General features: G+C 46.8%; 9 protein-coding genes across 9 annotated transcripts; 1 reads left to right on the forward strand and 8 right to left on the reverse strand.

Annotated features, from left to right (window-relative positions):
- Positions 1-1427: 1427 nt before the first annotated feature.
- On the forward strand, positions 1428-3399 carry N7487_006401 (uncharacterized protein; the record flags this gene model as incomplete). Its single annotated transcript, XM_056874148.1, has 7 exons — positions 1428-1703; positions 1756-1854; positions 1914-1987; positions 2036-2135; positions 2196-2617; positions 2674-2797; positions 2851-3399. The coding sequence occupies 7 exons, from the start codon at positions 1428-1430 to the stop codon at positions 3397-3399; spliced, it is 1644 nt and encodes a 547-aa protein (XP_056731868.1).
- A 62-nt stretch (positions 3400-3461) lies between these two features.
- Positions 3462-4408, reverse strand: tpcM (methyltransferase tpcM; the record flags this gene model as incomplete). The annotated part of the gene is made up of 2 exons (XM_056874149.1): positions 3462-4277; positions 4337-4408. 2 exons carry the CDS (start codon positions 4406-4408, stop codon positions 3462-3464), a joined length of 888 nt encoding a protein of 295 aa, XP_056731869.1.
- A 1280-nt stretch (positions 4409-5688) lies between these two features.
- N7487_006403 (WD40 repeat domain-containing protein) lies at positions 5689-9272 on the reverse strand (the record flags this gene model as incomplete). Its single annotated transcript, XM_056874150.1, has 3 exons — positions 5689-5876; positions 6078-7938; positions 7995-9272. 3 exons carry the CDS (start codon positions 9270-9272, stop codon positions 5689-5691), a joined length of 3327 nt encoding a protein of 1108 aa, XP_056731870.1.
- Positions 9273-9322: 50 nt separating this feature from the next.
- N7487_006404 (uncharacterized protein) lies at positions 9323-10584 on the reverse strand (the record flags this gene model as incomplete). The annotated part of the gene is made up of 2 exons (XM_056874151.1): positions 9323-9946; positions 10096-10584. The coding sequence occupies 2 exons, from the start codon at positions 10582-10584 to the stop codon at positions 9323-9325; spliced, it is 1113 nt and encodes a 370-aa protein (XP_056731871.1).
- Positions 10585-11045: 461 nt separating this feature from the next.
- Positions 11046-11768, reverse strand: N7487_006405 (GNAT family N-acetyltransferase; the record flags this gene model as incomplete). Its single annotated transcript, XM_056874152.1, has 1 exon — positions 11046-11768. One exon carries the CDS (start codon positions 11766-11768, stop codon positions 11046-11048), a length of 723 nt encoding a protein of 240 aa, XP_056731872.1.
- Positions 11769-12017: 249 nt separating this feature from the next.
- Positions 12018-13569, reverse strand: N7487_006406 (Major facilitator superfamily domain general substrate transporter; the record flags this gene model as incomplete). The annotated part of the gene is made up of 4 exons (XM_056874153.1): positions 12018-12064; positions 12191-12418; positions 12476-13347; positions 13400-13569. 4 exons carry the CDS (start codon positions 13567-13569, stop codon positions 12018-12020), a joined length of 1317 nt encoding a protein of 438 aa, XP_056731873.1.
- A 2740-nt stretch (positions 13570-16309) lies between these two features.
- Positions 16310-16648, reverse strand: N7487_006407 (uncharacterized protein; the record flags this gene model as incomplete). The annotated part of the gene is made up of 1 exon (XM_056874154.1): positions 16310-16648. One exon carries the CDS (start codon positions 16646-16648, stop codon positions 16310-16312), a length of 339 nt encoding a protein of 112 aa, XP_056731874.1.
- Positions 16649-17290: 642 nt separating this feature from the next.
- On the reverse strand, positions 17291-20981 carry chsB (chitin synthase class II; the record flags this gene model as incomplete). The annotated part of the gene is made up of 4 exons (XM_056874155.1): positions 17291-18224; positions 18278-18444; positions 18499-20395; positions 20761-20981. 4 exons carry the CDS (start codon positions 20979-20981, stop codon positions 17291-17293), a joined length of 3219 nt encoding a protein of 1072 aa, XP_056731875.1.
- A 693-nt stretch (positions 20982-21674) lies between these two features.
- Positions 21675-22746, reverse strand: N7487_006409 (DUF1774 domain-containing protein; the record flags this gene model as incomplete). Its single annotated transcript, XM_056874156.1, has 3 exons — positions 21675-21940; positions 22002-22441; positions 22523-22746. 3 exons carry the CDS (start codon positions 22744-22746, stop codon positions 21741-21743), a joined length of 864 nt encoding a protein of 287 aa, XP_056731876.1. The 3' UTR covers positions 21675-21740.
- Positions 22747-23111: the final 365 nt, after the last annotated feature.

Raw genomic sequence — 23111 nt, forward strand, 5'->3', positions numbered from 1 at the left:
GAACGTCACTATTAGTATCATGGCGCAACTTTGGGTCTTGGCATATCAATTCTGATATACCTTGCAAGCAAGTAAGTGTCCATGGATTATTGGAAAGTCTAATAATCCCTTTATTCTATCAAAAGGCTATTCCATTTGCTAGTGGATTGACATGCACGGAGCAACCTGGATATTATATATATTTCTTTGAAATCCAACTTGTCAAACACCTTAGTTGGTCACGATATTTACCTTGGAACCTCTTAAGCTGCAAGGCTATTATCCAACAGATTTAGCGATAGCCGCCGTACGAGAAGTATGGAGAAACCTTTGTCCATTCACACTGCTTTGGCGTTTCCCTCTATCACCAAAGGCGTCGTGAGAATGGCGGCCGACAGCGGCCCCACTAAGAAGCGCAATAAATATATCTCGAAATGAAACATAGTGTAGCCAATGCACGGTGGTCTATGGAGCACTCACCTTGATAACTGCTTTAGCATTATTCAGTATGATGAAATACGATATCTTGTTAGGTTAATATACAAGCTGAAAGGACGGACAAAGGACACTCCTGGCTCTGGTACACCACATTTTGTGTCCTATCTTTATCTCCTACTTTTATAATGCTTCTTCCTGGAGATTGATGACTTTCGCACTAGTTTCCCGAGTAATAAGCAATTATCAACCGAAATGGAGCCAAGTTTCTCGATTATACCTTGAAACCCGCATAGATTGCGCTCTTGAAGTAGCTTGACTGGGCGCAAACAATAGACTGGTGATCTTTGAAAGTGATTCCTCGACTAATGGTTTCCATGTCAGAGAATTCCCCTTGTAGGAGCAAGTCTCGCATCACGTCCTTAGAACCGGATACACCTCCCGACATGATGCAATTTTTGATGTTTTCCGTTTTTTCAGGAAAGAAAAAATCAGAATAAATCCAAGGGGCCTGTATATTTAGATTTATATTTAGATGTCCCCCCTACTGAGGGGTGTGACTATGACGCGTAGATATGGCTATGAACATACAGCAACCTAAGAGGGGCCAGTATTATATCACCCTAGCTAGGTATGTCAGTAATTAATTAATTTCTATAGTCCTTTCCCCCTTTCCCCCTTTCCCACTTAACTTCGATATTCGAGAGATATACAAAGGTGTATGACTGTACTGCGGCTATCAAAGTCAGAACGGAATTACTCCGCATCCATTCGTTACATGTAATCAGCAAGATGTCCCGCAGATAAGAGCCCTCCAATCTGCCATGCGGGGATGAACCGCTAGGAAAGGTCATTGTCTAACAAGTTCCGATTCCGAGATAGCCATGTCACACAGATTGTGTGCGGGGAAGTGCGTAGGACGAAATGCCTGTGTTTATCTTTCCTTTTTTCTCTAAGTTTACCCTCCAAACCCAACGGTATACTCCCATATTCAATTTCAATTATCACTCAATATGACTCGTAACTGGGAAAGCCAAGCCCAAAAAGGCAAAGACATCTTAAATAATTCCATTCCGAAGCAATGGCTCCTTCCCATCGATAGGCTGCCGCCAGTCTCGCGGAAGAGTGTGGTTGATTTTCCCAAGCAAAGCGGGTTGTTAAATGAGCGCGAGCTCCTTATTACTGAGATGTCAGCCACCGCACTGGTGGCGGAAATGGGAAATGGAAAACTGAGCGCGGAAGAAGTGGTGGTTGCGTTCTTGAAGAGGGCTGTGTTGGGCCACCAACTGGTGAGATTAGGAGACTCGTCTTTTGAGGTTCCGGCGTTGACATTCTTGTTAGCTCAATTTTGCAACAGAGTTTATGGCAGAGGAGGCAATTGCTCGCGCCAAAGAGCATGACGAGTACTACAGACGCACAGGAAAACTGGTCGGGCCTCTGGTAAGCTCATATACATGCCTAAAGTTTATACCGGCAAGGTTCTAATGAAATAACCACAGCATGGCATACCAATCAGTGTAAAAGAGCACATATCTATGAAGAACAGAACATGCAACACGGGATACGTAGCTTGGTGAGCAAGAATCTACCACGACAAACCAACATTACTGACAAGCAACAGGGTTGATCAAGTCAGCACGGAAGATGCTTTTCTCCTCCAACTCCTATCTAAAGCTGGCGCCATCTTCCATGTCCGGACTAACCAGCCCCAATCATTGATGGTATGTCCATAAATTCTACATTACCCGTGTATCTCATAACTCATAACTAATACCATCTAGCACCTATGCTGCAGCAACAACATCACCGGCACAACATTGAACCCGCTCAACCGCACTCTAAGTCCAGGCGGGTCTTCTGGCGGCGAGGGCGCATCAATGGGCTTCCGGTGTGCACCACTAGGGATTGGAACTGATATCGGCGGATCAATTCGCTGCCCCGCAGCGTTTTGCGGCGTGTATGGCTTCCGTCCTTCTTCAATGCGGAACCCTGTAACAGGACTCAAAGTGGCTGCTTCTGGCCAGGAGACTATACACGGTGTGGTGGGTCCGTTAGCTAGTAGCTCCATTGAGGATCTAGAGCTGTTCCAGAAAGCTGCATTGGAGCAGGAGCCTTGGGATATTGAGACGTCGCTGGTGCCTGTGCCATGGAAGACGGTTGCTCCAACACGGGATATGACTGTGGCTATTATGTGGGATGATGGGTGTGTCATGATCCCAACATATATGCTTATTGCCAGTGTGCTAATCCATTTCCTAGCTGCGTCCGCCCCCATCCACCCATCACTCGCGCGTTGAGACTTGCCAAGGAGAAGCTGGTAGCGGCAGGTGTGAAAGTCGTAGACTGGGAACCGTATAAGCACCAGCACGGTTGGGAAGTTATTGTGAGTGCTGAATCTACGTTGGTCATACACGCTAGAATGCTAACATGGCTTAGTCCGCTCTGTACTACCCTGATGCTGCCAGCAAGCAACGCGAGGTCATTGCGCAATCAGGCGAGCCATTGCGCCCACTAACCGACTGGGCTCTCTCCTATAGCCGAAGCACGCCTCTTTCTCACCCCGAGGCATGGGCTCTGCAGGAGCAGCGTGATATCTACAGAGACGAGTACCATGCTCTTCTTAAGAGTCGTGGTGTCGATTTTATTCTCTCCCCGACATATCCCGCTGCCGCGGCAGTGATGGGCGAGTCGCATTATTGGAACTATACTGCTATTTGGAACTTGGTTGACCTGCCCTCTGTGGTGTTCCCATCTGGAATCACCGTGGATCCCAAGGTAGACGTGTTAACAGAGCAGGATAAGAGGTATGTTCCCCGGGATAAGGTCGATGAGAGGGAGTGGCGTAAGTACGAGGACCCGGAGAGGTATGAGGGCGCATCGGTGGGACTGCAGATTGCTGGCAGACGGTTTAAAGATGAAGAGACGCTAGCAGCGGCGAAGGTTGTCGAGGAGATTGTTAGGGAGACGAAGCACTTGAAGGTTTAACTGATGAATGGAGATAAATTGCTTTGATTAGTTTTATTTTTAACTTAACACATATTCACTCCTCAGCTATGTCTCTTCGTAGCAAAGACCATAGCTACTGGCGTAGCAGTCTTCACTTTCTTCCCCTCAAAAGCCCTCTCCATGTCATCCCAAAGCGGATTAATGTCTGACTCGGATACACTCGGTGTCGTCCAGGTAGATGCATAGCCTTTAAACCAGTCACAGTCCTGCTCATCCATCCAGTCGGCATCATCCTCCTCCCAAACAGTCTCCTCCCCATCCCTAACCTGACTCTCACCAATTCGATCATTAATCCTAAAGGCCTCAATACTCCCCCGAGCATTAATATACAACCGCTTCACCCCTTCCCAATCCTCCACAGGGAATCCCAGAGCCTCCGTCCCAGAGTTCAAGATCCTCAACGCATGATCAAGCATCGGGTCATGAACCTCGCCCGCATAAAACGTACAAACAGCTTCCCATGCCTTCTGAGCCCTCTCATTCCCAACAATGCGCGGATAATTATAGTGCGTAATGACAAGCGTTCCACCGGCACATAACTCCCGTGCAAACTCAGCAATCGCAATTTCCGGCCTCGTCCAGTGAATACATTCACACGCCATGATCAGATCGACTGAGCCAGATTCCACAGAGCTCCTTTCGGCACTTTCCTGCAGGAACCGGAACTTGGATTCGGGCAGTCCAGATTCCCCGACGAGAACTCTGCGAGCGAGTGCAGTGTATCCCTCATTGGGATCTGAGACGATTACTTTGTTAAAGCGGGGCGCAAGACTCGATGAGACGATTCCGCAGCCGGCACCGATGTCTTGGGCGAGGGACCAGGTGGAGTGGGGCTTTTGGGAGTGATAGGCGAAAATCTTTTCAAAAAGGAGGGTGGGTAAATTGGGCGGAAGGTGAGGTAGTCAGCCCAGTTTACTCCTTGTTTGGGGTTGAAACCATATTCCCTAGTGGGTGCGGTTTCGTTGGGTGACATTGTTGATGTGGACATTTGGGAAATGGTTTGAATTAATCAGGAGGTAATGATTTAATGAATAGATGGTGTACTGGGGTAATTTTGGGGGTATTTATACGTTGCCAATGTTGTTCTTGCGAAAGGATATAATTTCTTTATTTGTCATTGCAGGGCTGCACGCAAAGTACAGGAACGAGGTAGCGTGTTGTCTCTCAGCCCGAAAAACAGACCCGCTAAAGGATTGAGATTGATGAACCGCACTGCGTCTATTCGTTAAACTTTGGAAATATGATCATCTTCCAATCATAGAGGTTCTGATGGAGAAGTTCGATAAGATCTTTTGGAGATCTCGGAGAACATCGGTCTAGTCGATCTCGGATCTCGGATTTCATTTTATGTTGATCTGGTCACATCAAAAATCCATCACATAGCTATTTGACATAGTCTGTCTGTACGGAGTACTCCGTATGAGGTTTCCCCTTTTGACATCCATAGTATTACCCTTATCTTACATGTAATGCAGTTATACTCGAATTACTTTGCTCTTAACTCCCTCGAGCTCTGCTGAATGGTGGGGCAGGTGGAGTCGTAGAGTTAGTTACCCCTGTCGGTGATCTTCAATAGCGCATTAACGATCTCCTTCCTATGAAGAACAAAGGGCTTTTGTGTAGAAATTATAGGTCCTGCCGACATTAACAACATGCTCTATAGACATTCAAAATGTCGCTAGTGATGCCATATATCGGTAGACTATGTAGTTTCGCTGGGTTCTTGCTTGTTTTATAAAATATGGAAGAGCTCGGGTATTTACCCGTATATACCATAAAAAATATGAAGGAATTAATAAATTTACTAACCAATCTACTGCTAATCCTGCCTAGTCTTTTACCGATCTATGGCCCTTCAATCCTAATTAAACTACGACATTGCCTATCGACGGGCTGGAAGGCATTCTAAGCACGCGGGCCTTATATAAGCGGGCAATACCTCAGGGCTAACTAACTAAACCTTGACAAGTCCCGCAGTACCTGGCTGACTTTGGTGCTGCATCCCCAATATACTGTATTTTAGAAGACACACCTCAAGTACGGCTCAAGGCAACCATTGGCCCATCTCTCTACTAGTGCTTACTGCTTTCCTCGGAATCGATAACATATATCCCTCGTACAGATGTTGTATCCATACGCTAGCGTGGTGCCCATCCGACAATACTGCTGTTTGCATAGATTGCTTCACTCTATCGATAGTTACAGAAAACTTGAATCATGTAGAGAGAAGAGAATACCCAAGAAATAAGTATGCGGGCAGAAGAAGGATCAATCCAAGAGCCCCTCTAGCTCATCTCCAGGGATGCCCTTCAAGCGGATGAATGAAACATCTCCAGAGTTGTGTCCAAGAGCAACCAGGTTGTCGCGAACAACGGAGTGCGAGGCACGGTACTCGGTTGGTAGCCAGAGAATATTATGCTGCTTGTACTGTAACCATTCTCCACCCCACCGTGCCTCTATACAACGCTCAGTCTTTGAAAAAGAAGCTGGCCCATTTTTTTCCTCCCTGCGAATTTCATAGGAATCTTTGTTTGTCTTTAGTGTGCTTCCGGATTCGGAAAACCAGAATCGAGGAACATGGTTCAGATCTAATCCTTCCGGGCCGTCATCTGTATATACTATACTGCACGATCCAATATCCCATATTTTTATCCTACCACTCCACGATGAAGAAGCTAGTAGCTTATCATCTGGGGAGAACGCCAGTGCCTCAACGCGATCGTACTCCTTTTCAGTATTTCTCAAGGTAGAAATCAATGCTCCCGTGTCGGTGTCCCAAATTGTGACGGTGTTTACCTGATAGACCGAGGAAGTCGTTTCCCGATGCTTGAAATCCTCGGATGACTCGATCTCTGTACGTATTCCGTCTGCATTTTGCTGTTTATCCGATATTTCGTAATCCCTTAGGCCTTCGTAGCCCGAGGCTAGTATCTTGCTGTCATTGGAGAAGGCTAGAGACTTCGGCTCGTGGTCGGTAACTTCCATGCTTTGCAATAGCTGCCCAGATAACATATCCCATATCTGTATAACTTTGAGCCCCACCGAGGCCATCAGTTTTCCATCAACCGAGAACGCTATCGCATTGAAAATTGCGTTGTGACCAGTGGCATTAATGACATTTATGGGCAGACCAGAGTCCGTGGACCGCATCTTTAGGGTATAGTCAGGACTTGAACAGAATGCAATCACCCTATTATCAGGGGAAAAGGCAACTGTTTCTTCATGCAGAATGCCACCGTTGTTGCGGAATAGGCGTTTCCCTGTATATGAATCCCATAGAGTGAGATCCTTATCTGTTGTAGAGGCAACAAAGCTTCTATCGGGGGAAAAAAGCAGCGACCTCACATTTCCGGTGGGGGCTGGGCAGTTCTCAGGCCACAAAAATGGAGATATATCCCAGAGCCAAATTTTGGCTCGCGAAGAACTCGCTAGTAGTAGGCCGTTTAACGACAACGAAAGTGTGCTGAAAGATTCTTGGGTATCACCACCTGGTCCTTGAAGAGCAAACACCTCTTTGTCCTCAGAGATGCTCCAAATCCTGACTGTACCATTCGAGGTGGAGAAAATGGATTCACCGTCATGTGAGAATGTAATTGAATTTATGTTGTATCCGCTCCTGACCGACAACGTCTTCTTCAGCTTACCCGAGATCACATCCCATATCATCACTGTTTCGGATGCCGAGGCTAGGGAGTGACTGTCGGGTGAAAACGCCACTGACTTTATGGCACCAATATTTCCAGTGAGAACGGCATGCAGCTCGAAAGACTGGGAGCCAGCGTCCCATAGTATGATGGTACCATCGGAAGACGAGGATGCCAGAAACTTTCCATCAGGCGAGAATACCACACATTGAACAGCGTCTGTATGCCCCTCGATAGTGAGCTGAAGACCAATTGGTTCGAGACACCATATCTGCACAGTCTTATTGATGCAAGCCACAGCTAAGTGTTCACTGTCGGGCGAGAACGCCACTTTGTAAACGCCATCGTCGACTACCGTAAGGGTTCTCTGCAACATGACCAGACCTGAGGTGACATTCCATATACGTACAGTCCTATCATCGATTACCGAGGCAATCAAATTCCCGTCAGGAGAAAATGCAACTGAGGCTCTTGTAAATACAAGTCCTTCTTCTGTAGTTAAAAATGCCGGCCCGTGAGATTTGTCAAGGTGTTGCTGGAGTGTGCCGGTTTCTGTGTTCCAAAGCATCAAAGCTTTGTGAGAACTAGATGCAAGTAAAGACCCGTCAGGGGGAAAAGCTATATCATCTACATGATATGTGTTCTCTTCAAATGTTTGCAAGTGTGGCCCCCATTTCGATTCGACATGCGGTAGCTGGGTGAAGCATTGCGGTATAAGTTCCTGGAAAGTCTTCCTGATAGTACATTTGTGAGGGGCGAATACGAGTCCAGAAGAATAAATCTGTAATGGTGTTCGCTCGGCGGTTGCCATGTTTTTCAGGAGAAATCTTTTTGCGTCATAAAGAAACTGCGAGAGTGCTGAGCCAGTGTCCACCTAGTAGAGCCGCGTTAGAGATATCCCATGAGCGAAGAAAATTGAGAAGAGGTTACCCGAATGATAGACCGCAAGGTAGTGAGAGCTTTGAAAGGCTCTGAACTGTAGCCCAATATAACCATCGCTTCAACCCATGGTAGAAAGTTCCCTTCTAAGAACAAATGAAACTCGTCTCGATCGGAGATGGATGTCTCCGATTGCTGCAGATGATCCACCCAATGCCGACAGGCATACTGTAATTCTTTTGGTATGTGGAAATTTATCCTTTCATGATCAATCTGTGCACGTGGGGTTCCGTAACTCTCTAAACGGCAGATGTTTTTCCGAAGACCACCTTTTGCTCTTTGCATCACTCGGACACAATCAGATGCGAGCTTTCTGTGCATTGCCGGAGCATCGACTCTGAATGGATTTTTGTCTGTTGTAGAATCAATATCTGTTTCGGGGTCTAGCATGAAGTCTCGGAATGACTTATGGAAAGTTCTGACGGGCTCATCTATACGTTGAGGTACCATTAAAACGGATGAAATGGACCGAACAGTTTTGTCAACGATTTGATGAGAGATGTCAATTAGCTTAGCAAGTGGGTCGATAGGTAGGGGATCTTCAAGAAGGACAATTGCGCCTACGATAAGACGAACCTCCTCGATTAGATTAGCCTTTGAATGATCTGGATGGTCCAGAAATCTGTTCAGCACAGGTTGGTAGATTGCGGCCAACTTTGAACTCTTGTATCTGTTCGCAAGAATATCATCCAATATGAGCTCCGCAGGAGAGTAAGGGTACTCCAGCTGTCGGTAGATAGTCGCGGCCGAGATGAAAAGCGGCACGGCCATTTGGATCAGAATGTCAACATTCTTCTGTCCTGGCCAGTCGTCTTTGAGAGACTCGTCTGGCCTCGCATCTCTTATCGCCGGAAGTTTTCTTTCGAAGAACAATGTGATGTCACGTTCGATTGTTGACTGATCAATCCCTTCCAAAACTATCGTTTGGCCTTTTGCCACAATCCTTTGGAGCAAATAGTGGATGGGATTTTCAGGTCTGCTCGTGATGAAAATTCGAAAATCGATCGATGACTCGGCTTGATTGAGTCGAGGTAGAAGCTGGAGTAGTGATTTGATGTTGTCGTCTTTGCATTCGTCTAAAGCATCGATGACTATGACCTGAGTTATCTGGTACCCATTGGTTCTTCTGAGTTTTGAAAGCGGCTTGGATAGGAGTTCATCGAACTGAATTCCGAATGCGGCAGAGGCAAAGCGCGCTGCATCCAAGATATCTTTTTTAAGTATAGGAAACGCATCGGCAAGCTGTCTCGCGATTGTGGGAGCAAACATCCTTAAACTTGCTCGGTCGGTCTCTCCGCTATTGAAAAAGAAGGTTGCTGCTAGAAGCCCTCTTTTTGCATCGATTTGGCAAAACTGCGCGAGATGGTCGATTTCCCCGTCCCTGCTATTCCCTCCAGCCAGAAAAGAGTCTCTCCAGGCGAGTTGTCGATCCAGTCGGTGAGACTTTGAAGAACCTCGGTCCTTGTGCCAGGGAGGCATTCCCCTGTTGGATGTTCCTCGTAAGTGTCGAAGACTGCGTTTTCCGCCACTTTTGATTGGAAGTCTTTCAGCTTGTCATGAATATCATGAACAACTTGCAGTATATTGCCGCCTTGAGCCAAAATATCTTTCGTGTTATCCCGAGATTCAAGGAATTGTTGCATACTGAGCCATCGTTCCAAGCTAGACTCTTCATTTATGATGCATGTTTTGATACCTTCCAAAGGTATATCATTCATCGCAGTGATGAGCAAATTCTTGGGCCACTTGCGATCTTGGATCCTCATGATCTCTGCCGAATAACGTAGAATCTCAAAGTATATTCGAGAAAGTGAGTTTTCTACGCCATCTTTCGTTGCAGCGTGTTGACCACGGTAAGAAATCTCGGTCAAGATCATGCGCGAAACAATATCTGATAAGTATTCCGCCGATGAAAGCCATATCCCCTGCTGGTTCCGGTAATTCTGTGTAATCTCTCAAGAAATTAGCGTGGTACAATAAAGAATTGTCGCATCCCTTTTCTAGAGTAAGTCTGGATGTAAAAATCCTTACCCCTAGTACTGCAGAGGCCACTATATAGACATGGCCTTGAGAACAATTTCTTTCAACTTACAGATAATCCGAGCGAGATGACAGCCCAGGCACTTGCTGCGTGGCCCGTAGGATCACAGGCAACGATAGCTGATATATTCGACTGAAGCGCTAAGACTGCACCGAGGATCTTTTGAGGAGCACCATTCAGCCACTTCTTTTCGTCTTTCAATTTCCCGATCTCATATTGCTCTTTGACAGTGTCAATGACCTTATCGAGGGCAATCTTGATATCTAGACCAGTTGCATCGGTACTCTTTGTGCCATTGCCGGGATCCGACCATTTGGTCATCAAGGCGCTCTTGTGTTTAACATCCAATTGTTGAAAAGCAGCTTGCCATAGATCAGGAGGGTCGTATTTTCCACCATTCACAGGGAGATTGTTGGATTTTTTATATTGTTGGGTCTGGCTCAGTTGTACTATCTCGTCAGGCGCGTTGTTGCATTGCTGGCCACGATTTTTCGCAAAGCTCTTTGCCTTCTTCCACTGTTTTTTCAGCGTTTCGGACATATTGAGATATCTTCACTTCTGAATGATGCAGCTTCAGATTCGAATTTCAAATATCAGGGGAAAATTTACTTAGGCAATTGAAAATTATTAGTCTTCCAATGAATTTATTTATGTTATTATTATATGTAGTCCCCCTGGTTCAAATCGGGTATCAATGCAGTATTTAGTGGCAGCAACCTTGGAAGTGGATACTGTTGAACTTTCAGCTTGGTTCCACACCAATCTCATCGCCGTCTAGAAATATAAAAACATATACGGAGTACTCCGTACAGCATAATTTATAGTGGGCAAGAGACTTTGTCCATGGGGCATGTTGTTAATGTCGGGGGGACCTGCGTTCTCTTTTGTGTACGTTAAAACAAAATCCATAAAGATAATGGTTTGCTTTTTATATATGCTCTCTATAGGTAAGCAGGAATGGCTGTCCAGATGTAACCTTCTAAATATCTAAATGCGAACAATCACTTTCTACCCCCAGCTCTCAAATCCTGTAGCGACCTAATCTGACCACCATCCTCCCCGAAGTTCCCAGGATCTAGCCATTTATCCATGGAAGCCTTTAGCGAAGCATCCCACTCGTCCTTCAAAATGGAATACCAAGCCGTATCCCTATTCCTCCCCTTGATAATCATATGCTGCCGAAAAATCCCCTCGAACGAGAATCCTAAGCGCAGCGCCGCACGCCGCGAAGGTTCATTCAGTGAATGGCATTTCCACTCCAATCTCCTATACCCAAGATCGTGGAAAGCATGCTGAGCGAGGAGATAGATAGCCTCGGTCGCACCAGTTGTGCGCTGGAGAGCAGACGAGTACATCACATTCCCGATTTCGATGCCCAGGTGGTCGGGATTCATACGCATCAGAGAGAGATAACCAATTGCTTTTCCAAAAGTGGGGATAGCGTTGCGCTGGTCGATGATTGCATAGAAAAAAGGATCTGTTGAAGTGGATTTCGATGCAATGCTGGTTTTGAAGGCTTCGGAGTCTGAGTACGGCCCATCGAACATGTAGTCCCATAGAGCTTCTCTGGGTGGCTCAAGCCCACCGGTTAGGGCGAAAAGGTCATCGGCATGCTTTGGGGAGAGTTTCTCGAGGAGAATTGTTCGTCCTGGGATTGTTTGGCTTGTTGGTAGTAGAGCTGGAGTGAAGGAGACTAGTGGGCCTTTTGGGCGTAGTGATGCCATGTTTGAGTTTTGTTCGAGTTATTGCTAGTTAGGAATTGGAGAGGGAGACGAAATTATATATAGTATTTAGTTTTATTTTATTCTCTGGATGCTATCAGATCAGCTAGTGACTGTGACTCACGCCAGTGTGATTTGTTGCGAATCCCGAGATCCCGTGACTAAAGAGGATATGATAGGTTGGTTCTCCGATCTATATGATTCTACTCGAAAGCTAGCAGGGATTATTTGACAGTGATGTGAGCCAAAAAATTACATATTAGCTATTAGCTCAATAGTGGGGTCAATTTCGTATGGTCCTAATAGGACCTAGGTAGCAATTAATGACATGTGGACTGAAAACAGCTCTTTTTCCTTTTAAAATAAACCAGTTTTGCCCCTCTTTTTATATAGCAAATACCATAAAAAGATCAGTTGAAACGCACCAAAACACATGACTATCCCACTAAACAATTGAATACCTAGGTAGTTCAAGTTCGCACTACCATCAGCACCAATTGAAGCGAGTGCACCTGCTATTGGTGGCCCCACAAGAGTCGCAAAGCTACTCAAGCTCTGTGCCATTCCAAGCCAAGTCCCGAGACTCTTGGGGTCGGGACAGACGTGAGTGAAAACGCTCGGCGGGAGAGGAATCAAGGCCCCGGAGATACCACCTGTGATTTGTGTCAAAATTAGAGCATAGATGACCCAGACAAAGAAGCTTCACTTACCATAGAAGGCCGCAAAAAGGATAAACCGTACCAGACTATCTGCACTGATCCAACAAATACACAGAACGCCTGAGAGCACACCGCAGACGATCCAAGCAATCATCGACCCGTAGTAATGAGCAAATAAAGTCAAGACAACGCGGCCAACAACTGAAGAAGCTTGGGAAATCATCAAGACATTAGATGCCATTGCACTCGACGTGCCCAATTTTGTCTCCGCATAAGTGGGGATGTAATAGAAAGGCGTGATATAGCCCAAGTAAAGGAAAAAATTCCCAATAGCAAAGCTCCAAAAAGGCAGATCCTTGAAAGCGCGCAAATCAATCAAGCTCCTACGTTGGGTTGCTTTAACCCTCACTGAATGTCTCTCTGGCCACAAAAGCATAAAAGCAGCCGCAATAAACAGCGCCAGCATCACGAACGCCACAAGGCGAACGGTCCAGGGGAACCCCACTTTTGGTAGAATCTGGTTGAACATGGTAGTGTAGATAATGCCTCCGACAGGTGCACCGCTACTCGAAACACCTAGCGCAACAGCCCTTCTTGTTGTGAAAGAGCGGCTGACCAATGCAATGGCGGGGACATAAAGCAGTCCGAATCCGAGGCCCACGCAGACTCCCTGGCTTAGGAATATGGCGTAGTACTCGTGTGCAAGACTGAGCATCATCATGCCGGTTACGCCTAGAATACTTCCAACCATAATCATGCTCTGGTTGTAGCCGAGGTCGAAGAGTGGGCCGGATAGTAGACCGCCGACGATCAGGAGCCAGGATTGGATTGTCCCAATCCAGGCGATGTCGGATGATGTTGATGATGGGATGTAGGTGAGTGCATAGAAGCTTTGAAATGTTCCAAATGAGAGATTTAGGCCCCTGGAAGGATGTTAATTTTGATATTGAATTATAACTTGAAAGGTTGACAGACCAGACATTGAAGAATATAAAGAAAGCTCCAAGAACTTGAAGACATCCGTGTACTTTGCCCTTTACGGCAAATGTAGAGGGTACTTCAGATGACTCTTCATCTTCCCTGATATGTGCTAGATCTGTGGCCTCGGGATCAATGGGTGCCGTCTTGCTCTTTTCTGAGAACATGTTTGATAGCCTCGAATAAGTTCAAAGAAATTATCAAGACCATAGCCAGAATTCCAAGAAATCATCAAAAAGTTAGGACCCCTCAAAAGTATTAGTAAGTCAATATATTGGCCTTGTAGTGTATACGACACTGCCGTGTTTACCGGTGATGCGGGGTGAGGGTCTTCGGGGTAATAACCTATCACCCATTTTGAAGCATCAATATTTGGAGTCGCTTCCAGATCACATTTGGAAGACTTAGACCACTGATAAGCTAATAATAAGTGTTATTACTATGTAAATATCACGTTTATCAGGATTGGGTTGCGCCATTGAAGTGGAATTAGGCGAGATAATAGCGGAAAGGTGCGGTAGTTTACCTCGGCTAGAATCTATCGATCAATATTTTGTAATATAATGAGAAATGGTCAAACCATACTTTGGGATCGCTAGGATTGGATTATATATGAAAAACATCTTGATTAGTGTAGACTTTGAAGACTTCGGAATATTCAGTACAGTATAATAAGAAGTAACAACTGGCCATCTGCCGAGAACCCAACGGAACATCACCGTGAATAATGTCCCTTCTGAAGATGTCTTGGGTGTAGAGAACATTTGCCAATAATAGAGTCTGTACGTTCTTAGAACATTCGAAGTCACTTATGCGTTGAACTAAAGGAGGTATTGCGTACGTATCATGGCAAATTTCACTGCCGTGCCCCTTGTTTTCAACCCATGAAGTAGAATTCGAATTTTATTTGGCATACGATCTCGACACCCAAAACATTTTCGGAAGGGACATTATTCACGATGATGTTCGCGTTGGATTCCCGGCAGATTTCCCTGTAGTGGCAGCAGATCCAACAAACAACTTCATTCGGGAGGTCCATTATGCGATTTTGCGATTCACGACTTTACTTGATCTGGATAAAATACCACCTTCTTCTCCAATGATCCCCTGAATAATGGCGTCCGACAGTAGAGCGCTGAACAAATTATGGAAACTCCGATTTGTGCGGACAAGGGCAGCGAAATCGTCGACCGGATCGAGGTAGTAAGTGACCTCATAAGGCAAGTTGTATGGAATATATGATAATGTACGATAAAGACGTTCTTGGGAAATCGATATTTAAATTAACACGTAGATAATATATAATATACTATGTAATGAGCGCAGGTACTATGCAGACGGGAAAAAGGAATGGGGTTTCCATGGGAAAAGCTAGCTATCTATAGTCGGAGGAAGCGTGAGAAACAAAGCATACCACTCTATACAAACAACCAATGTAGGCAAACAGGCATTGTACGTGGTGTTCATCATTCAATATTCCTTATAATAGGATAGGTAACTATGCTTGCGCTTGTACTACCTGGCTGCCAACGAAGTTATCGGTGGACGTGGAGTTTAAAGTGGAATCCCCCGCACCAACTTTGAACATAGTGTAGATTAATTGACAGTTAGCAAGCATTGCAGCCCTGAATTGAAGACTCTCCCAATAACCTTGCTCAACATCCTGAGCAAGCTCCTGCTCCTTCGGCAGCCAACATTGTAGCTCCATCGGAGTAGAACCCTTGGCTATGAATGGGCTTGGATTTTCAGATTTTCTAGGCCAAAAGAAACCCAACATTCAAGTCATTAATGCGCAAGCAACTGGGCCAATTTTGGGGAGCGGGGACGCTATCTGTTTCTCTCTCTGCCTCTTATTTGACCCTGGTGTGTCTGTGCGTTCTATAGAGCTGTAGGTACTACTACCCGGGGACATGTGGATGTAACCACTTCCTATAATGAAACTACATTCTAAAAATAACCGTAAATTAAATATGCTGTCCAACGAATTTAGCTCATAGTTGAGTTATAATTCCTTTTAACCCCTTTAATTTATTTGCGAGGCGCCAAAAATAAGCCCGTGAAACCCCAGCGCTTAGCGGGTTGAACTTTTAGGGCATAGTGATCTGCGGGCTTCCAACCAATCCGAAGGATCAACTAACCGCCTTAAATCTACGAGCCCAATAGAAGTCAAAGCTATTATTACTTATCTCATGAGCTTCAGCTGTAAAAAGACCCTGATTTTGAAACTAACAGACCCTGTCTAAAATGAAATTAATATCCCCTTTCCCCTCCCCTCATCCTCCCTTGACTCTTTTACTCTTTCGATTAAGGACAAGGAAGAAATGATTCGCCTTAAAGCAATCCTCCACATCCTCATCTTCCAAGCAGTGTTTCCCATTATAGTTCAAGCCCGGCAATGCTATCTCACAGACGGCAGAGCAGCAGACTCAAGCTTCCAGCCCTGCTTCCCAGACCAAGAGGACAGCCCCTGCTGCTCCCTAGACAAAAGCAACACAACCCCCAATGACATCTGCCTCTCTGGCGGAGTATGCTATATCCAAGATCCAAATTTCCGAGGCCTCTTACGACAGGGCGCTTGCACCGATAAGACCTGGAAGAGCGGACAGTGTCCCGAACTCTGTCATACGGGTAAGTTGATTATATCTTTCTTCTTGCCCAATGATACATACATACATCTTCGACATACCAAACCTCACCTCCTCACTTCCCACTCTAACAAATCATTCAAATAGCCTCGGATGCAACCCTCTACGTAATCCCCTGCCCCGCCCAAGGCCGTGGCTTCTGGTGTTGTAGCGTAAACGGCACAAACTGTTGCGACAACGCCGTGCGCCTAGACATGGGCCAGATGATCAACGTCTCCGTGACTTCACTCACATCCGATGTCTCCTCTTCATCAGGCTCGTCTCAGTCATCTATCTCATCATCGGTATCCTCTTCTTCGCCATCGTCAAAAACCTCATCATCACCATCTTCGTCTTCGTCGACCAACGCCAGCACCGCCGATTCTGAAACCAATAACAACACCAATACTGAAGATACAAAATGCACGTCGGGCTCAAGTTCAAGCGCCACATGCCCAGCCTCAAAAACGACGGTGATTAGCGCGGGCCTCGGCGCTGGATTGGGGGGTGTCTTCTGATCGCTGTTGTGACGATGCTCGTGCAGCGGCGAATATATAAGAAGAACTTGCGACGGAAGGAGGCGATGATTGATGAGATTGCTGCTGCGAGTTCGACGCAGCATTTGGTTTATCCGGGTTATCTGGAGAGGGAGAAGATGATGTTTCCGGCAGAGTTGGGGCCGCGGGATACACGTATTCATGAGGTTGAGGGGAATGGGCTTAATGAGAAATGAGATTATTGTATATATTAGGAGATGGGATTTCATGACGGGGGTTGTGTGGCTTTTTTTTCATTGGAATATTGACATGATATACCAATTTTGTGAATAAATTTTCAATTTTAGCGGTGCCTGGTGTTGGAATTGAAAGTTGCGGGCGAGTCGACGTAGAATATGCCTACGATAAAAACATCGAAAAGGTCATGGATATTAAATGGGTTCGAGTAATTTTTTATTCATCATCCAGTGCATTAATTCCAGCCCCCAAAGAGAGCACATAAGTACATCCATCAATACACATGTCCAGGCATCTGGAAAGTGAGAGCAACGAGCATTAAAAACAAAAAAAGAGCACTATCATGACAATATTTCCATCATAAAAGAGAAAAAAAGAAGATTGAACACCTGATATCTCAAAAGAAAACCCAAAGCAGAGGAACTCCACGAGACCCAGGAAAGCCAAGCTAGGATGGCGATCTCGAAAAGGAAAAGAAAGAAACCGCAAACAAATGAGAAGAAAACGCAAAAGAAAATCATGTTAAGCATCTACTTGCGCCAGAACATAGCTTTTCCAGCGGCCCTGCCAGCACTCCAACGGACCTCGGCGAGTTTATCTTTGAAGGACGCACCGCCGCCATAGCGCACAGGACGGGCCGAGGCCGCGCCAGACTCGGAGGTACCAACGGCACTCGAACCACCGAAAGAGCTGGGGGCGAAGTTTGACATATTACCGGCATCGAACTTCGTCTTCCCTTCAACGATCATCTGAATGAGGTTCAAGATGGCATAGGCAGTGGAGCCAATAGCACGAATAGCAGCGAGGACAGCGACGGACCACAAGATGATAGCGAGGTAGATGTTTGTGCCACCTTGATCAATACCGTAGACTTCGGACACAGCCATGCCGAGGATTACATTGGCGACCATCCAGATGGACACCATGTAAGTACGGACGGCGCGGTAGTAGTCCTCCTGTAGCTGGGAGTCTGATGGCGGGGGCTCTGGGACCTCGAGGCGATCGCGGAGATTACGGAGGGCCGCGTCGTAGCCGGAGTCAATGTCGAGTTGCTCGGAGGGCATTTCGATGACGACGGTAGAGCCGTTGATGGTCTTGGCTGAGCCGAGATCGGTGTTGATCACGTTGTCACCTTTGGTTCCCCAGGTTACGTCGTGGGTGTTGCAGAAGGCGTAGACCTGGAGGATGCAGATGTAACTGGGCATAAGGAGGAAGTATTGAATCGAAGAGGTGAACATGTGCCACGGGTCCAGGTAGAGGAATGAGCTGTAGAAGTAAAGACCAACGGTTGACAACATGGAAATCACGATGTTCATCATTAGGCCGTCCCCAACGTCCAGGTCACTGCTTCCGATTCCAGCACGTGCGAGTAACTCCTTGACGACCAAGTAAAGAGCGCAGAAGACCGTGTAAAACATGATAATGGCGTACACTATGATACCAGAGAGATAGAGATTTTTGGCACTAAAAAGAAATGTCAGTCGAGTCCAATGTATGATGAAGGATTGTGGACTCACCCTTGCGGTCGATTACCCAAGGAGATAATGAACTGTAGGCACATAACCAGAATACAAGCATAGCGCAAAACAATGAAGATGTATTTGCCCATGTTGTGACCGAATGGATCAAGCTTCTCATCAGTCAAAGAGCCAGCAATGAAGTAGAAAGCGAGGTAGAAATTGGCCTAGATTAAGTCAGTGCACAAGTTCAAAAAAAAAAGGGCGCGCGCGAAACTCACAAGACCGAAGTAGGTGAACAGCAGATTAAGGAATTGATAAAAGAACTCAATGTGAAGCAAGACTTTGCGAGCAAAAGTATGATCCGTCTTCCAGATCTGCTTGGCATTGAAAATCGAGTACACAGCCGCGAAGAAAGCACCGTTCAGCCATCTTCGGCGCTGGGAGATGAACTCAGGAACCGTGTCCGGCACATCAGTCTCTCCAACGGCGTTCTTCACGAACTTCAACACCCATCTCTCTTCCCGCTTGGCAACCAACTCCCAGCAAAGAATACGATCTTCAGCCAGGTACATGTTGGCTGTGAAGACATCTGCATCTTGACCGTGGAGTGTTTCACCCTTGAAATATTGGTTGAGCGGCCCGTGGCCATCGGCGTCATTTTGCAGGGCGAAGAATCGATAAGCACTGAGCGCACCAGGCAACACAGTAATGTAACCAAAGACCGATTCCAGAGGCTTGTCGAGAATGTTGGACATTTTGTATTCGAAGTTCTGACTTGCCACGAGAGGATTGAGCAGACCGAGCATGTTCTTACCCTTAGCAGCCTTGATCTCACCAGCAGCGCCGGCAACATTGGAGTCCTGGTCGAATGCCTTCCACAAGTGGTAGAGCGCCATCGGCTCTGGTCGAGTTCCAACATCAAGCAAAATACAAATGTTGGGCTGAAGGGCACGACCGAAGGCATTGAAGAACCATCGGTGAGAGTTCAGCTTCTTCTTGTTGTGTTCCTTCAAACAGAAGATAACCTGACACGGGACTATTCCCTTCTCAGCACCCTTGAACTTAAGATCGTCATCGAGGGAGACCTGCGTAGTGTACTCGTACACGTGTGCCTGAACTTCCTTCTGGTTGACAATATTCTTCGCAATACCCTCCTGGTAAACACCGAGTGCGGCCAATGCATTGAGCGTACGCGGGTGGACCTTCTTACGTCCATCAGCGACGATGCAAACGACGATCTTCTTCCATCCATCACGGCCCCAAGTACGCGACTTGGTTCGCGAGCAGAAGTGGCTGATATTCCGCATGACACCGTGCATGGTACGGGTGAAACCAATCTCGTCTTCATTGTACATGGTAATACAAATAAACAGCTCAGTCTCACGAGTGGTGCTACCAATCTGCTGGCGAAGCTTATATCCCCGTTCACCGTAATCGTCCGGATCGGATGTGACAGCGGTATATCGCATGTGTGTGAATTCGCGTTCGTCACGGCGAGGCAGGAAACTGTGAAGAATAGTAGGAATTTTGCACTCTAAAATAAGCTCGCCGTTGACCAGCTGAACTTCCTTTTTGGCGACCTGCTTGGATCGGACACCGCGACGCCCCTGCTTGTCCGGCGCTGGGCCATAGTGAAGGTTGGGATCCAGAACGTGAGATTCGTCGTCATCTTCATCGTCGAGGTCGACTTTTGACATACCATCCTTCTCATCTCCCAACATTGTCGATTCGCTCATGAACGATCGGACGCTGCCGCGCGAAGTGTGGTGGATTGTACGGCCGTCACCGCCGAATGGATCATCGCTATGGGCATCACCAATGTCAATGCTTGTATCTACTGTTGATTTTGGCCCAGAGAACAAAGGCGCAGGAGGCAATGGTCGACGAGGGCTGCCCCCATATCTTGAGCTGGGTGTACCGGGCCGCGGGCTACCGTTCAGGTCGGCACGTTCATATCCCACACTTGACACGGACGGTGGTCGGATGTGTGACGGACTCCATGGACGAATCGGAGATCCTGTGCGCGGGGGGATAGAAGGGTAGACGGAAGTGTCTGCAAGGCTTGCTGTCAAAGGCGGAATACCGGGTCCGCTGGCCAAGCTGGATGGTGGACGCGAAGGCGAAGAGAGGCTGGGCACCTCGTAATAATTGTCATAACGTTGGTCTTGTCCGGTCCTAGAGTATCGCCCTCTGATGTTAGACCTTGGTCTTGGAAGACGTTCCATTTTGGCTCGAAGCTGGCAGGAAGAGGGCCAATTTGGAGGTGGAGTGGGGGATGAAACGGTAAACAATGTACTGGAGTACAAAATGTTTAATGTTCAAGGGAAGGAGGATCGACCAAACAGCAGGAAGGAGTTGGCTCGAGCCCAGTAGCAATGCCCACTGACGGGCAATTGCCTAAGGCACAAGCTTTCTCCTAGCCTCTCCATCATGTCAATGAAGGAGTTGGCCTTGGTGGTGCACATGGTTCCGTCGCGAGGGAAACCATTGGAATGTGAAAACGGGCAAGATTGTATCAGAGGCAGCTGGGATATACATACGGAGTGTGATTATAATCAGGGTCATAATGGGAAGGCGAAGGAGCCCTATGGCTACTAGCTAAGTCATCAGCGCCATCGCCACTTGGCAACAAGCGCATCGTTCCTCCATTAAGACGTGAGGCATTAGTTGGAGACTCGGGATCAGACAGATAGGAACCCGTGTCGTGGTTGAGGTATGCTGGCGGCGCGTCGCCGTAATTGGATGGCGGATGACGATTCATGATAGAACGTGGAATGTGGGTGTCTTTTTTTTTGAACTCACTGCCTCATAGTATGGTACCTGAAGTGGGTATCAATGAGACAACGACCAGAATCAATCCCCGTCTCTCGATAAGTCAGAGTGGGCCTGTCTGATTCGAGAATAGTTGAGGTTTGAGGAACGGCGGAATGCGAGTACAATATCAATATCAAAGCTCGACACACAAGCAAGATGAAGAGAAAGAGACAATAAAAAGAGTAAAAAGGATCGACTAGGCAAACACGTCCAGCCCGTTCATATCCGCCGCTTTGCATCAACAAAGGTGGAGGTGCAGGCGGTTGTCAGGGCAACGCTGGACTCGGATCTCCGTCCGCATCAGCACGGGGGAAAGCCATGGAAACAATAATCAAACAATTATTAAAATAGAATGGTATACGTGATTATTCGTGGATCTCCCAATTTTATTCTTTTGGTCAATATCAAATTGTCAAACTATTCAACATGTCTTCAATACATACGACCTTCCCCAGTCCCAAGTGGGTCGATGCATTTTCACATTAGTGCGCCACTTAAACAAAAAAAAACTGCATTATTCCAGGTGGTATCACAAAAGAGTGCATAATTCGGCCAAAATAAGACTGGTCTTCCAGATCTCTCCAACCTCCATACTCTCACCGTGCTCGTTCTCCGGCGTCCCGTCCGATCTTAAGAGTAAGCCCCAACGACCAACTAGTTAGGCTTATCATGGCAGTGGGTCCTTAATGATGGCATGACGACACACTCACACCCCCTCGTTGAGCAGTGGCTCTCTCTCCCGGTCCACCGACTCGGGGTGGGCAACGCGACGGAAGAGGCTGTCGCGGCCAGTGTACTTGGCCGTGGAGATGTAAAGGGAGACGACCAAGAATACGGCAAAGACAGTAAAGGCAAAGATCCACTGCAGGGCAATGATCTTGATAGCGATTTGTCTGAGGGCGATTGCTAGAAGTATATATATTAGCGGACCACTCGAAGCTGTGATCTAAAAAAAGGCAAGACTTACACAATGTCAACCAACTCAAACAATATCCAAGGATATAATCCTCCCAGAGGACAATATCAAACAGTCCAATAGCGAGAATAACCCAGATAAAGATATTAGCAACAATACGGCCAGGCAAGTTGTGGCTGTGGACAGCGACCGCGCCGTTCCAGAACAGCGCCGTCAGTGTCCAGGCATAGGGGCCGGCAACGGCAGGTAAATGCACAAAGGCCGGCAGGCCGCGGTGGCGCCAGTAGGTGACTGTCTGATTGATCAAGTGAGCGATGAGGATGATCTCTGCGCCCCAGAAGTGATTGCGGGTCCACAGGAGGATCCAAGCAGTGAGGAAGAGGTTGTTCAGAATGAAGTGGGTGGCTACATTGGCCGCAGCTGTGACGAGAACATCGTTCTTGGAAAAGAGGTGCCAGACATAGCTGAGCTGAGAGAGGAGGAGGACGATCCTGGATGGAAGTTAGGTTGTGGATGTTCAAAGCATGATCATTTCCAATATAGGCACGGGTGTGCTACTTAGGCTAACTAACCAGAAAGCGCCAGTCACCGTAGTGTTCTGGCTGAATGGAGTATTATGCTTATCAGCCTGCTTCCAAATCTTCTTGCCCTTCTTGGTGTCATCGGGCGAGTGAACAGAGTGGTAGATGCCGACCACCACGACCAGAGCCCATGTGAGGGGTACAAGGACTCGGTAGGTATTCAGCGAGCTAGCGCTGTGAGTTTCGCGTCTAGCGAACGGGTTAAATAATGCCATGATGGATGTAGTACCCAAGCTCAAGCTGAGTATAATTAAAAAAGGAACCGAAAGTTTAGAAGAGGGGAGTCCAAGGTTATAACCAAAGTATTAAAGAAGGAATTCCCCGCATAAGGTCATCAGACCATCCAATTTCAATCCCATTTCAATCCAATCAAATCAGACCATCGCAGGAAGAACCGGGAAGTGGGAAATGATGTGAGGTCAATTTGATGGTGATGACATCAACGCTTTTTATCGTATATACTTAGGGTTACTTCCAACTACACCTGTACTTGATTATCTTAAAATGTGAAGAAATCATCATTAATTATAGTCAAATAGTATTCACATCTTTCCTGTTCTACCAGAATTACTGTTTCTCG

This window comes from Penicillium crustosum (genome assembly GCF_028827405.1).
Source record: "Penicillium crustosum strain IBT 35664 chromosome Unknown utg000002l_segment0_segment0, whole genome shotgun sequence".
NCBI lineage: Eukaryota > Fungi > Ascomycota > Eurotiomycetes > Eurotiales > Aspergillaceae > Penicillium > Penicillium crustosum.